This window comes from Polypterus senegalus, chromosome 7 (assembly GCF_016835505.1).
Source record: "Polypterus senegalus isolate Bchr_013 chromosome 7, ASM1683550v1, whole genome shotgun sequence".
Taxonomy (NCBI): domain Eukaryota; kingdom Metazoa; phylum Chordata; class Cladistia; order Polypteriformes; family Polypteridae; genus Polypterus; species Polypterus senegalus.
Window position 1 is genome coordinate 79,269,156 of NC_053160.1, and position 16,510 is coordinate 79,285,665.

At 34.0% G+C, this 16,510-nt stretch overlaps 1 protein-coding gene across 4 annotated transcripts in view; it reads left to right on the forward strand.

Moving 5' to 3' along the window:
* The window catches only part of chd1 (chromodomain helicase DNA binding protein 1), a 181,755-nt gene that overhangs the window by 87,946 nt on the left and 77,299 nt on the right, over positions 1-16,510 (forward strand). For all 4 annotated transcript variants that reach the window (XM_039758926.1, XM_039758928.1, XM_039758925.1 and 1 more), the window contains exons 10-15: positions 1,200-1,378; positions 2,878-3,002; positions 6,194-6,410; positions 6,651-6,740; positions 6,897-7,087; positions 14,405-14,593. In XM_039758926.1, the coding sequence (XP_039614860.1) occupies positions 1,200-1,378; positions 2,878-3,002; positions 6,194-6,410; positions 6,651-6,740; positions 6,897-7,087; positions 14,405-14,593 (991 nt within the window). The remainder of the gene's footprint in view (positions 1-1,199; positions 1,379-2,877; positions 3,003-6,193; positions 6,411-6,650; positions 6,741-6,896; positions 7,088-14,404; positions 14,594-16,510) is intronic.

The window sequence follows — 16,510 nt, forward strand, 5'->3', positions numbered from 1 at the left end:
ATTGTGTTTATGTTTATAAATATATACAGTAGATACTGTATAAATAGATATAAATATAGATATATGCTGCTTTGAAATTTTGAACAAACCAACGTTACTTCAAAGCAAATGACATTCAGAATGAATGGCTATAAGAAACAATAATTTTGTCAGTTTAATGTCAGTGTTCTAAGGATATGATACAGTATTAATAATTGAATCCTGAGATCAGGGCTGTTCTGCTGTCCCTCTTTTGTAAGCTTTAAGCAGGAGTTTCCAGAAATGCTTAAAAATAGAAACGTTAAGATTTTCATTTACTATTTTTAGTTTATTTTAGTTTGTTTTTGAATATACAATTTTAATTTCAGTTTTTTTTTCCCACTTAGATCCTTTTTTTAAATTATTTTACTTATGGTTTTCATTAATAAAAACAACTTAAATTAATTGAGCAAAATGGGAACATGTGATATCACACATGGAAACCTTTAAAACCATCTATCATCTGTAAACATAAGGAAAGAGCCCAAGCGGTGCTACAGACAAATTGAATCTGTTCAGGATTATACTGGGAAAACACCTCTTGCTTCATAATTTTTGGTGTAAAAATATAATTACCCTTTGCAATTGTCTGCAGTTATTGCTGGTTTGGTAATCAAAGCCTTTCACTAGAGGTCAGATTTTGTTGGTGACTATGTCAAATCTTCTCTTTATGAAAGTGCACTCTTTTTTTATTTTAACTACTTGGTTTTTAATTTGCTTTCTCTTTTTGAATTACTGAAATGTTATCTGTACTTTTATAACTTTTCATATCGATGAAATTTACACTTGTGTCAACAGTAAGGGAAAAAAAGAGCTCAAACTAAGCTATTACCTTCAGCTAGCTATTTTTTTTGTTTTTATTTTTAACATACATTAGCTTGCAGTTTTGATTTGTTGTGCTTAATCAGATTACTTACTGCCTTTATTTTCAGCTTACTTCACAAATGACCAATAATTACCTAAATAAATGTTTACAGTATTTGAGTGGCCATTTGCGAAGAAATCTTCTGAATATTGTTTTGTAATGCCAGCATATTTTACAACTGATTATAGGTTCTAGTGTTCACTTTTTGCTGTTAGCATTTTATGAATATTTTTCAGGGTTTTTATACTTTTAATCTGTCATTAAAACTTCATTTATTAACCAAATGTATTTTTTCTTTTTTTTTTCTTTATTTCAGCTCATTCTAATCAAAAATCAGCTGCTGGATATCCAGATTATCTTTGTAAATGGCAGGGTCTTCCATACTCTGAGTGTAGCTGGGAGGATGGGGCATTAATTTCAAGGAAATTTCAAAAATTTATTGATGATTATATGAGCAGAAATCAGTCAAAAACAATTCCATCCAGAGACTGTAAGGTACTAAGCTTATCCGAATATGGTTTTCTATTTAACCTGTATTTTAGCTGTCTATATTTCATATTTCTAGTAGTTTTCACAATACCAATTCCTTAATTTTAATGAAATACAAATTGTATTCTGAAATTTAGTTCTTTTGAGACATATTTATTTCTAAGAAATGAAATTCAAATTGTTTTTTAGTAATCTGACATTTTTTAATGTTATGAGAAAATGCTTAGAATATTAAAGAATTAGGATTTTTGCACAAGTATCCTGGCTCTCTAGTTCAGAAAGTTGTACGTTTTGCACAGTGAATCCTTAAAATAATTGCCACATTTTCTGCATAGTAAAACTGTTAAAATGTAGAACAAATAGCTTTCAAAGAAAGATTTAGATTTATTTGTCACTTACAGTTTTACAGTGAATGGTAGTGAAATGTCATTGGTGGTAAAGTCCGTCACTAAGCATAAAACAAATAAGTAGGAGGAGAACATTTTAGTTTAAAAATTAAGCCAAAGGTGGATATAAAATAATACAGACACATGATTTATGAAAAAAAACTTTGTTCACCATGTCTGGAGCTCTACGTAACACTAGCATGTATTGGGAGTATGGTATAAAATGAACTGTTACTCAAAGAATCCTTTTAAAGCCCATCTGGAGTGTAATGTATCTACACTATGAACAAAGATTTGATGGTCAGATGTGATAAAGATGACATTTTGTTTTGAAAACTAAAGAATGACTGGTGCAAATTTAACACAGCCTACACGTTACATTAAAGGCCATCATTTTTAGTCTTATTGCTTTGAAATAAAAATCACAGAACATATATAACAAGTCTTAACATTTTTTACTAGGTAATTACAGAGAATTGATTAAGGAACAGTGTATGTAATATAAAATACATCTATAAGTTAAATTAGGATTTCTATGAAGTTTAAACTTGGATTTTACAAGCTGAGTTGGTGAGCAACTAGTGAAGTTTCAGGCTGATCCAAGAATTATATTGAGCATTAGACTTTATGCTTTTTTTAACTGTTTCTTTGTAACATTTGATGGCTCCTGTAGATTTGTCAGAGTGAGTAAAATGGAATAAAAAAAATAATAATCATTTACTTGGCATTAAATTTTGATATGAAAACCTAATGTCGGCCTTAGCCAAAACAACAAAAATATGTAATACACAAACTAACAACTGTAAATGTGCAAACTTGCAAGTATAATACTAACCTCCAGTATAAGTCCTTTTCTCAGCATGCCAATTAAATATAGGTATACATTTCAGTCCTAAACATTTTACAAAATGATTCTTTAAAACTGCATCCCTGTAGTAGGAGGTACTGATCATGCAATTGGTGATAGAGGTCACTAACTATTGCTGATGCTTACTTTCTTTTTTGAAGTTTTTGTTTTGTTTAAATATTTTAATGAGCAACAAATGCATATCCTTAGCCAGGTATAAAAGACGGAAGAATCTAAAAGTTTTTCTTTTTTTATTTATTGCTTCTTTCCAGGTATTGAAACAAAGGCCAAGGTTTGTTCCTATGAAAAAACAACCTTCATACATTGGAGGTGATGGTCTAGAACTTCGTGATTACCAGTTAGATAGTTTAAATTGGATGGCTCATTCTTGGTGCAAGTAAGTAAACACATCTTTGATAAATCTGGGTTTGGCAAAAATATTGCAAGTGTTTGATATGTCAGAGGTTTGAGTTATACCTCTCTTGGCAATGTCCATCACTCTTTAAGCAAACACTGCTATAAGCCTAGGTTTTTAATTTTTGTGTTGTGTCTGTAAACTTTAGTAGTCCCCCCACAAATTGTATATATATTTATATGTTGGCCTTGTGGTTTATAGTGATGGTGGAGAAATTTATTTATGCAAATAGTTTATAATGTAGTACAAACCAATGGTAACCAATGCTGTAACATATTAAAAAATGTAATTTTTGCATGGAATATTCCTTTTAGGCATTAAATATTAAAAATTAATCTACTGGTCAGAGATAAAAGTTAATATTTCTCTTTGTAGTAAGAAAATAAGGTTAAAATTTGATTAACATTAAAAGCTGGGGAAGGGGGAAACTATTTCATTACTCTTAATTTAAATACATACCTTTTTAAATTTGTTTTATCAGTAATTTCTTAAAGGATGACTAAGTGTATGAAAAATTTACAAATGAAGTACCAGTGTATGCAAGGTTTCTAGCATCAATTATAAAAGCTTTCTGATCAATGTACAGTAAAGCCGTTCAATTACAAATTCAGTTGGACCAGATTTTCAAACCAAGAAATTTAGCTGGGCCAGACATTTTCAGCGGCTGATAAACAGCATGTAACTTCAAATTTTAAACCAACACAGATTAATCTATTGAGAAACTAGTAATGTTTATTCATTGTTTCCCTTTTACATTTGGTCACATCTGACACAGGCAGATCAAGTACATAAAACACTTAAAGAAGCTGTAACAGAATAGAATCTCAGGTAGTGGCAAAACGTTTTTCCACTTTTGAAATAAAAATAAAAAAAAAACATTTTGGTCAAGTCTGACTTAGGCACATCTCAAAGTGCATAAAAACAAAATACACAGTATTAGAAGTAACATTTGTTTCCCTTTTGAAATAAAATGTTTTGGTCATATATGACTCTGGCACATCACAAAGTGCATTTAACGGAATAAAGAACTATCAATTCTATCAAAGCTGTCAGTGCACAAACTCAAGTGACAGCAGTAACTAACATACATGAATACAATGTCTACTGCACACTGGGCGAGCGTAGTTTCATTTTAATTCAACATGTGATTAGCAGTGCTTATTTTGTAAACAAAAAGCTGGCGGTAAGTATACTTTGCCTTTTGTATCAAGTTTTAGGTACTCTGAAAGTATATAGAGGCCTAGTATCCTAGGCCTACATGGTTTGTAGATTTGGTGAAAAAACATAACGTTGAAGATTTTTTAAAGTATAATAATAATTCTACACATGTATATAGAACTTTAATCAATCCACGCAGGGAGGACCCACTAAATGAATCCATGATTTCCTTATTGCGAAGCAGTGGCCCTATCATTACCCCACTCACATAGATGTACTGTATAATAATGTGTTTGACAGTTTAAAATTACAAACACCTAATTTCTAAAACTGAAGGGTATTAACCGCAGCTTAATAGCAAGCTTTACATTCCTCTAATAATTTAAGTAGTTCTGCAAAGCAAGCAGTGCTTAATTTGATTGTGTTTTAAAGAAAATTCCAAACTTTTTGCTTGTTTTCATCAAATAGTCTTGCTAATTCGGTCTTAGCTTGTCAATGGGTGATCCTCATAACAGCCATGAATCTGCAGGATCGAAGCTTGTGAGTGGAGGGCCAACCAAACGTATGAGGTGAAATGCGGAGACACTGCTTATCATGAACAATTAGGTTCTTTTGCGAAAACCCATGATTACACTCATGTGATGAAAATGGAACAGAACTAAGTCTCAGCACACAATTGATTCTAGAATCATTCATTATGTAGTAGATGCCAACCATTTCTCATGGCCGAAGGGCTGGTACAATGTAACTGCACATACTGTCACCAAAAAAAAATAAAAATCACAGTATCACAGACAACGAACACCACTTCTAGGCACACAACAGTGTGAATGTGCAGCTTTGTGGGTTGAATGTTGTTAGGCTATGTGGAGTGTTACATTCATGGGCTTGTACTACTTTAGGAATTTACAGTATGTAGGAATTTCTGAAAGTTTGCGAAATGTGTTTTTCTTGGTTTTTCTCTGTTTCGGCTATGCTGCTTGGAGTTTGCTTCAGCACTGCATGTGGCCCACGGGCCTCCATTTGAATAGGGTGGCTGTACAGGCTTGAAAATAAACAGAGTAATTTAGTGATTATCTTTAAATTGTTTTGTTCTTTATATTTGAAATTGATTATATTTTCATGTAAAAGGATCAGCTGAATCTTGATTGCCTTAACATGCAAATCTTCTATCACAAGTTATTAAGTCTTTGGAAGCGAGAATAGCTAGTCCCCAGTCTGTGGAAATTCAGTGAAGGCACACATTACTGCAGTTCATCTTACTTTTTAATGCATCCATGTTGACTTAGGAACAAGAAACATGCAAATTTCTGGTATATATTTTAAATTCACATGTTTTTGGTACACAAGTGCTAACTAACTTTTTTCCAATATAAATTATCCATTCCATGTTAAAGATAAAATGGAATGCTTTTAAAGTAAGAGTTTGTTACAGTAATCTACTTAATTCACAATTTAACTGTGAAAGTTAAATTATTGAAATTTCTATTTTATTGCTTTTACCATAATTTAAATGGGCCTCCCATAGGTAAATTTGAGAGTCACAAGGAAACAGTTTCCTCCCACCCAGAAACCCGTAATGGTAAGTTTGTAGAAACGGACCAAGCAGAAAATTTTGAAATCAGCTGTAAAAGTGTATCATAAGGATGCGTGACTGAGGGAATTTTTTTTTTTCTCAGAAATTAAAATTGGCTTTTTTTTTCCTAACTTGTGCATATTACTTGTAGTTTAGGTGCTAGCTTCCTACAACCCTGAACTTAATATGCTTATTAGACAATGAACATATACATCTAAATATGTGGAACATATGGGAGAGTGACAAAGAGAAAATCAACAGCTCTTACATATAATGGTAATTTGTGATATCTGTGAAACATGATCTATTGCAATGTAAAATGTAATCTACTGTATCTAGTACAATGAACATAAGATGCAGGTTTTCACAAGGCATTGTGTACAAAAAAAGTAATATAGCTATTTTATGTTTCTTAAACCAATTTTTTCCCCCCATTTAGAGGGAACAGCTGTATTTTGGCAGATGAAATGGGACTAGGAAAAACCATTCAGACAATCTCATTCCTCAACTATTTGTTCCATGAACATCAGCTATTCGGACCCTTCCTACTAGTCGTTCCACTCTCTACCCTTACTTCATGGCAAAGAGAAATTCTACTATGGGCTCCTCAGATGAATGTTGTAGTTTATCTGGGAGATATAAACAGCAGGAGCATGGTATGGTTCTAGAATATTTGAAACACATCTTTGTTTAGTCTATCTTATGTGTTTAATCTAAAGACAGCGTAGATCCTTAAATATATGGACAACGTAATTATTTAAACTGAGAGAAATATTAATCATGAGAATGGCCAATTGTAAATATGTTATACTAAATTAGTTTGCAGTGTATTAAAAATGTGATTTCTTTTACAAAGTGTTTTTGTGTATTTCTCTCCCCCACCCCCCTTCATGAAGATTCGAACTCATGAATGGATGCATCTACAGACTAAACGTTTGAAGTACAACATCTTACTAACAACTTATGAAATTTTACTTAAAGATAAGGTATCTATTTTCATTATTTTCACAGTTTCCATGTTATTGTTGTGATTAAATGTAAAGTTTGTCTGCTACTTGTTGTCTTCAGTACAATTTTTCATTAAAGAACGCTGTCATTTAGGGTTTTTTCAATCCTTGATGATTTCACATGTTTTTACTTAGACATTTCTTGGCAATGTTAACTGGGCCTTTATTGGAGTTGATGAAGCTCATCGTTTGAAGAATGATGATTCCCTGCTTTATAAAACTCTGGTTGACTTCAAATCAAACCATCGCCTTCTAATCACTGGTACACCTCTGCAGAATTCCCTGAAGGAACTGTGGTCACTTTTGCATTTTATAATGCCAGAAAAGTAGGTGAAGTAATTTTGTATTTGATTTCATTTATTTATTTATTTATTTATTTTTTGTGTACACTTTTTGTATACACTATTTCAGAATGACTGGATTATAAATTGAAATTTTTTACTATGACTAGTAAAGATGACAGATACCACATTTTCTAACACCATTAACATGTATGTTTTCAGATTTGTGTTTAAATTCATACATTTTCAGAGCTTTTGGAAAGTATCAGCAATTGTTTTTTTTTTTTTTTTTTTTTTATGGATGTCACTGAGATGGTCCAGTAATATGATAGCAATGCTAAAACTGACCAGTATATTATGATACTAGTATATTATACCTGTGTATGCCTGAAGGATACGTTTGGAATTTTCTAAGTCAGTTATTTGCTGTTCATAATCATGGCATATATTATTTTGCCACATGAAATTGCTTTCAAATGTGAAGCACATCTTTTAAATTAAATTAAAAAATAAATAAATAATAATCGGCCTGCCCCAGCGTGTTGTGTGTGTGTTTTTTTTTTTTTTAAGTGGCATTTGTTAGTGGTGTCTCTTTATCAAGAAAAGCCTTAATATTTAATGAGTCAGTTTTTCAAGCCAAAAATGTTAGGAAGTATTTATGTCTTGAGATTATACACATATTGCTGAAATTGTATCTGTTTTCTTACATGTGCAATCCACACTAAATAAAATATTGCTGGGCCTTTTTAAAACTGTAAGGGTTTCATTAAGACTACAGAGCAGCATATTCTGTTCAACTCAGATATTTTATCATGGGTGCAATGAAACTGTGATGTATGTTTTTTACCATGCTAACACACTGTGTGCATCTCAGTCTGTAGGCTTTATAATATAACCATATAGAAAGTAACAGGCCAGTGTTGGGTTGTCATATCTCCACCCACAGTTGCCACTGCAAGTAGACAAATGAGCAAGGAACATATTTTTCTTCAGAGACGTACAGATCTCTGATAAAATTTATTTTCACTTTACTTTTGTTGTTATAAGCATGCCTCAAACATGGAAATCATGCTTTCTTAAATCGAGTCCTAGGCTGCGCCATTGTTAACGTATGGAGTAAGTTTTAAGGTTTTTCAAAGGAACCCTTGTGAATTTCCCCTTGGGATCAATGAAGTATCTGTCTGTCTGTCTACATTAGCTCCATTGTAAAACGCAAGAGCAGGCTAGCTATTTTTTTTAAATTTGTATAATAATATGCTTCACTTCAAAACACAGTTTCATGGGGCAGACTTTTATATGCAAATATTATGAAGAAATAGCTTGGACTAGAAAAATGAACTTATTTTTAAGCTTTTAAGGTATTGTATTTTACAGTATGCAGCCCTATCTGGTTTGCTCACTAAGGAGTACAAACAAGTAAAGTAGTATATCTTTAAGCAGTACTCAAGTTCTTTCATATGTGCCAGATAAACAACACTATACAAAATGAGCCCTTGTTGTTTATTTCCTTTTCATATTATCTTTTCGCGGAAATTATTCTTTATTGTATTATTAGTGAATATAAATGTCAGGCTTAGCAAAATACATTTACAGATATATTTTGGAGAATATTTATCTTTAACTGTATAAGGTACTTGCCAGCATCCTGTGATTAGGTGGTTGATAAAACTTTTAATTTTTTAATAATGGGTTTAGGGACACCACAAAGAATTAATTTGTAAATGATTAATCTTTCAACTGTTTTACTGTTTAATCAATTAATGTAATGACCAATTTTGACAACTTAATTCAAATAGGCCTTAGATTGTGTGCTGTATTTAAATAATGAATTCAAGCTTGTATTTAATGTTTGAAAACATGACGATATGAGAAAAACACAAATAAAATAAGTCCAACAAGAAAACGAAGCAGCACTATTAACCATAAAATATTTAAGTCAAAAAACCCCAACTGTATATTAAAAAAAAAAAAACAAAAAAACACAAATTTATTAACATAGTGAGCAGTGCAACTGTCAAAATAATTACACTTTTGGGTTCTTTTGGACTTAAGTGTTACAAATGATCTCTTGTAGTTTTTAAAATAATCCATCTTAAATTAATGTAGATACTAATTGTAGACATCATGAATACCTGCTAGGCATATTTTGACATAAAGCAGATTAAAAATGTTTATACATTATAAATCGTACAAGTTGACATCATATTATAGGCAATGGCCAACTTGCATCTCACTAAAAGAAGACTGATTTAAAACCAGTATTCAGTATTTTTGCAGCTGCATAGCATGAAATGATTATATGTAAACCTTTTAGTTACAGATACTTTGAATGATGCCATGAGATACAGTTTCGCCAGCTTTTTCTTTATATAAAACAAGTGCATTCCAAATGCACTGTTCCATCAGGTGACAAAATGTCTTTTTGTACTATTTCTTTTGTTGCCTCTGCATAACGAGATAGAAAGTCAATTCTTCATCCACATGGTCTATGCCACCCATCTTGCTTTTGTCGTCGACCAAACTGCCAGAGTCTTTAGGCATGCTGCGACGGTTGGGACGCACTGTTCCATATGCGTCAGTCTTTATTTGCAGCAAGATGTCAAGTACCTCTAGCAAAGTATAAAAATTGTTTTAACAGTAACCTTAATCCAGCAGAGCATCTATCAGCACCAGTGAAATAGCAGTGCTGTACTGATTGTATTTTTGATCAAACATTGTCCCTTTCCCTGTGTACAAAACCATATTCCAAATGTTTCCTGTTTTACATTCACAAAGCTGGTAAAACTTTATACAAAATCTTGCTTTTTTTGACGTGATGTACTGTATCCATGACAGTCTGCCCTTATACGCCATGAGACTTTCATTGATGCTGATCACGGTCTGGAATTTAAATGCTCTGAAATTCTGCTACAATGGCCTGGTATGTCTCGCAAATTTTCTTTAGATTGGGTGCTAGATGGGTATTCCCATCAAAGACTTCATTGTTTGTAAAGTGTAGATATTTCATAATTGTTGAAAACATGCACTCAGACATAATTTCTCCAAAGAAGGACAGCACTGACAGCTCTTTTACACCAAGTGATTCAAGGTTCTAACGCTTACGCGAGACGTACAGTGCATCTGGAAAGTATTCACAGCGCATCACTTTTTCCACATTTTGTTATGTTACAGCCTTATTCCAAAATGGATTAAATTCATTTTTTGCCTCAGAATTCTACACACAACACCCCATAATGACAACGTGTAAAAAGTTTACTATTTTTGCAAATTTATTAAAAAGAAAAAAATTGAGAAAGCACAATGTACATAAATATTCACAGCATTTGCCATGAAACTCAAAATTGAGCTCAGGTACATCCTGTTTCCCCTGATCATCCTTGATGTTTCTGCAGCTTAATTGGAGTCCACCTGTGGTAAATTCAGTTGATTGGACATGATTTGGAAAGGCACACACCTGTCTCTATGAGGTCCCACAGTTGACAGTTTATGTCAGAGCACAAACCAAGCATGAAGTCAAAGGAATTGTCTGTAGACCTCCTAGACAGGATTGTCTTGAGGCACAAATCTGGGGAAGGTTACAGAAACATTTCTGCTGCTTTGAAGGTCCCAATGAGCACAGTGGCCTCCATCATCCGTAAGTGGAAGAAGTTTGAAACCACTAGGACTGTTCCTAGAGCTGGCCAGCCATCTAAACTGAGCGATCAGGGGAGAAGGGAGTGTTTGAAAATCAATGTCTGACTTTTATTAGTTAAATTTCATAGAATTTTTATTTATTATTACTTTTGTCAGATTAAAGTTATTTCTGTTACCATTTTGAGTTTTTCTTTCATTGACTGAAGGGTACCAACAATTTTGTCCACGTGTGTATTTTGCACATTATGTGGCAGCAGAGTACATGTCATTTAATGTTTACTCTATAAATAAAACCTGTAGTTAGGTTAGTTATCCATCCATCCATCCATCTACATACATGAAATGCAAGTTCATTCACTGATTTATCAACAAAAACACTGTTTGCCATTTAGTATAAAAGCTAAGATTTGACAGGATTGTACATCAAGGGCAATATGTACCCACTAAAGGACATTTTGATATATTGATACTTAGAGGTAAAACTAGCCCCTGCAAATGACAAACTAAAAATTCCAATATCTTAAAATGCTTGGACTGATTTAATTGAACTTTAGCAATATTATAGTGAAAACAAAGAAAATTAGCTGACCTTTTTTTTTTGATTTTTTGATAATACTGTAGCAAGTAGGCTATGCCAATGTGCAATTTTCATGTCTCTGTGATGCATGTGCCTCTAGCTAGATAAGGTGTCGCAGCTGAACCCATTTATCCTGGGCAGATTAGTCTGTATCCACATGTGTCTAAGTAATTGATGAAGTAATGGGTGCTAATTAGCTCTAGGGGTTAAAAATGTAGGTTGGGTGGTGGAAAGGAGGAACAAGTGGAGCAGAAGCAAGACACAAGTACAAAGAAGAGAATGGAGTGTAGAGCGTAATGGATGGAATTGGTGACTTGGAGTGAAGGAGCAATGGACATAGAGGGGATCTGATCTTGAAGGAACAGTAAAGGATTTTAAGGCACGGTTAGAGTGAGAGACTTTAGTCTGAGAATGGATGAACTTGGGAGACATTTTGGAGGTAGCAGCTGTATGTAAATGTTGCTGAGGTCTTTGCCCATTATCCCAGTAAGCCTGGATGATGGAGGCATGGTGTGTGAGACACTTACGAGTGACAGTGGGTTGGAAGAAAGAAAAGAACCCTTTCTTTCACTTGCACTGATTCTTAAATACAAACCTACTGGGAGTGACAGAACAGGCCTTCCCTCAAAACTAAACATTAGAGCAAGATGTCAGCTGGTGTGAGAAGCAACTAAAAATCTGACTGTCACTCTCAGAAGTCTGCAGTGCTCTTTGGCTGAAACTGGAATGAAGGTGTATGTGTCCACAATTTTAAGAGCTCTCCAATAAACAGGCCTCTATGGGTGGGAAGCGACAAAAAAGCCATTCCTTAAGAAGGTCCACATAAAAGCATAGAGTATGGCATTTGCTACACACCATGCGAAAGAGTCAGTTAAGATGTGGGTGAAGGTTTTATGGTCAGATGAGACCAAAATACAACTTTTTGGCCAGACTTCAAAAAGTATATGTGGCGTAAAACTAATACTGTCTATGCCGTAAACACCAATGATGAAATATGGTAATGACAGCATCATGCTACGAGGATGCTTTTCATTTGCTAGGAATGGGAGTCTCTTCAGAGTTCAAGGGACAGTGGGTGAACACAAATATTGCACAATATTGCAGGGGAACTTGTTCCAGTCTGCTATGAACCTGCAGCGAAAAGATTGATCTTCATCATGACAATGACCCTAAGCATAAGGCCAAAGTGACAGTGGAGTGCTTGGAAACATAGATGAATGTTTTGGAATTGTCCAGTCCTTTGGGCCCACGAGGAAGGCCCTTAACCTGCAATTGCTCCATTCAGAGTATGACGTTAACCAGCATCCAGCCCTGTAAGCAGGTCCTCCAAACTTCAGGGAGCACTTGGGGTTTTGTGGCAGCATTGGCACTCCAGCCACTGTAAAATACCTCACACTGTTCCATTCCATTTGAACTAGTGTGGTGCTAAGGGTCACCTGTTGCGTGGCTGTGCTCAGGTTCCAATTTGGAACCCTGAGGTAGTTTGTCGTGTTGTGGGTGCAGCAGCACACTGTCAGTGCATGCTCCTAAACTCTTCCTCCTAAGTCAAAGCCCTGATCGTAACTATATTGAGAATCATTGACACTATTTGGAAGCTGCTGTCCAGAGGTGCCATCCCACAAACCTAGAGGATATCTATAAATTCTGCCAAGAAGAATGGGGAAGAATCGTTCCTGACCAATGTGCATGACTGGTACATACTTACCCCAAAATAATTTAGGCTGTTATTGCAGCAAAACGTTTAATGTTAATGTGTAGGACTTGAATACTTATGCAAACACTAACTGGTGAGTTTTTCTTCTTCTGTTCAATATCTACAGAAAATGGTTTATTTTGACTTTGAAAATATATTGTTACAGCATAAAAGTTCATATTAAAAATACTGAATGTGTACATATCTTTTTGTCATGCAGAAAATTATGATGACTTTCAAGGGGATTGAATGATTTTATATGCCAGTGTGTATTTATACACAATTCCCATTATTCTTACTAATCACCTGTTTGAATTAAAAAATGTACAGTTTCCTTTAAAACACAATTTTACAGTGACCCTTGACAAATGCCATGGTCAGTCACTAGGAAAAGCAGGAATTGGTTTATGGCAGGAAAGTTTTATTTTAAGGGAGAATTGTATGTAGTGTGCTGAACAATTATAAGCTTCCATAATCTAATGATATTAGCCTCTTATTTAAAGGAAATACTTTATGCAGAAAAGTGCCGAGTTATATAGTACTTAAGATAACTGATTAACTGATGGTGCTATTACCAAGTAACACTGTCTGAGGACACTTCCCGAATGAGGCTGGGTGGATAACATAACTAGTACAGTATGAAAATAGAGTATTTTTTGTGTCATTTTGATTTCATTGTTCTATTTTTCATCCACGTTTTAAAAGAAACAGTTGTATTAACATACTGTCCATACATGTGCACTGCAAAAGACATCAAGTTCCTAAGTGCAGAAGCCATTTTTAGTTTCTTTTAGATAGGTGTACCTAAAATAGAACACTTAGCCTGCAACTGCTTTGTTACTTAGAAGAAAACAGTGATTCATATATTTAAAGTAAAATAAGTCTTTGACCATTGATATACAAATATAAATGAAACAATTCTTGATTAAACTTAAAATAACTATGTCACTTAGAAAAACATGACTGTTTTCTATCAAAAGTTTCCAGAGAAGAGCAGACAGATGACACTACTGTTTTAGCATTGAGCTAGTGGAAGAGGACAAAACTTAAGGATCAACATGTTAGCTTAAGCTGTGCCATGCATGGCCAGAGCGGCCCCCCAACTACTGCATAGGTTCTTGGGGTTTAAGACTAGTTGATATAATCAGTCTGTTGTTCTTTGGCTATTTATACAACAATGGCTACATCGTTTCGCGCCAGTTTTTGTTTTTTTTTTGAGCCCCCACATAAAAGTATTTTTCATTATTAATGAGTAGAGAAATGTGACTGTTCATCTTAAACATTTAGGGAGTTATCTTTGGCATGTTTTGGCTTAAGAAAATGTGCAGTTGCATCATGTCCCAACAAATTAATAATTTTGTCCAATAAATTTCAAATAGCACTTTCAAAAAGTTGACTTTGTTTAATTAGCATATGCCACAATTTTTTATTCCTTTTGTCATTTCTAATACCATCACAGATTTAATTCATGGGAAATGTTTGAGGAAGAGCATGGAAAAGGCAGAGATTCTGGATATACAAGTCTGCATAAGGAACTGGAGCCATTTCTGCTACGCCGAGTGAAGAAGGATGTAGAAAAGTCTCTGCCTGCTAAAGTAGAACAAATCTTAAGAGTTGAGATGAGTGCAATACAAAAGCAGTACTACAAGTAAGGTTTCTTGTTTTGCTTATGTATATACTGTATACATAAATACGAGTATGTATAGTCAGATGATTCTGTTTAGGTTTAGGAGTGTATAAACGGATTGATGTTTGTAAGCTTTTACATTGCTAAAGTACAGAAAAGAGGCAGAATCTCATGATTTGATAATGTGCATATCTTCCTTGTGCTTTGATGATCTACTGCATCATTTCAGGTCTTCATTCATCATTTTGGCACTCGCATAACCAGCCTTTCCTCAAAATTCACTATTTAAAGTACACAGCCCCCCTCTTGTATCACCGTGTAGTTAGAAAAAAATTCTGTGCGCATATAGCATACTGGAACACTTCCCTTTCCATATCGTGTCAAAATAAAGTCAACTGAGAAACATGTAGAGGTGGAATAGAAATTTATTTTCCTTTTCAGAAATAAAAAAAGAACAAGGCGCCATGAAAACAACTTATCTCAAACATAGCTTCTGCTATGCATTTTTAAAAAATTTTTTATTAAATATAGCATGCATGTTAAATGCAAAACTGATTACAAAATATTATTCACATTTTTATTAGTATATGATATAGCCTCATTATATGTCCTTAACAAGAAATAAAATAACATGCCTTTTCAGAAATAAAGAAAAGGGTGTCATAAAATCAGCTTCCCTCCAACATCTATCAAATTATGAATCAAAGTGATATCTCACCATTGCAAGACACAATTAGTAATACATTAAATTAAAACCCAGAATATACTCAAGATCACGTTGTACACTATGCTGAATTACATTAAAATGCTGGGGCACAGTGTTAAAAGAATAAACACTAAATTTTTAATTGAACTTTAAATGTAAATCATTCAAAAGCTGCATGTTAGATCTCATTAAAAAGTAACTAATTGTACACTTCACCATTTTCTCATGATAGTCACATAAAATTAGAAAGGGCTTGGTGGGAGTTGAAAATAGTCTTAACCCTACTGCATCCACCGTGCATTTGGTCTGTGGGGTATGCTAACCGGTATGTTATTAACTATGTAATAATCATGGGAAAGTTCATAAATGAAAGCCATGAATGTTAGATTGGACAAATTACATTTTGCTACACACAGCACATGATGAAAACCCAGGGCATATCGTGTCTTATGTCGTTTTTGCTGTGCTACTGTAACAATCGGCATGGATGTGTCAAGTATAGACCAGGCATTACACAGGAGTTACGGCAGTCTGGCCTACTATAAATAGCTGTCTTTAAAAATGACATCAAAGTTAAAATCTTATATGAAAAATTTTTTTTTTTTTTTTTGTGTGTGTGTGTTTTTAATTTTGTTTTTTTGCAAACCTCTTAATAGTTGTCTAACTTATACCTAAGAAAATAAGTAGCAATAATACATATGATAAAAATATCAACTACTGCCTACTCAACTGTATAAAGGGAAAAACCAACTTCTCGACAGAGTCTTCAATCCCGGATTCCTCTACATCACAGGATACAAAATATTACATGATATAAACAAATATTGCTTATTTTTTCCCGTTCTGTTGTCTTAGGCATCAGGAATCCTGTGTTTGAACTTCATTCCTGGTTGCTGGTTGTGTTGAATTTGCTTTTTCTAATGTCTGGCTGAGTGGTGGCTCTGAGACTAGGAATCTGCAAACACCAGAAGTGACTCTACTCTGTTGGGCCCTTGAGCATCTTTAACTTGCAATTACTTCATCCTATGTATAAGGTTAATCTGCATCTAGTCCTACAGGCATGTCTTCCAATTTGCAGAGAACTTGGGAACTGGTGGCAGGATTGGCACTCCAGCCACTGTTTTTTTTTTTTCTTCCACCCCATTGTTTATTATTATTTAAATACCTTTACACTGTTCTGGTGTGGTGCTGAGGAGTCACCCGTTGCACTCGGGTTCCAATCCAGGTGGTTC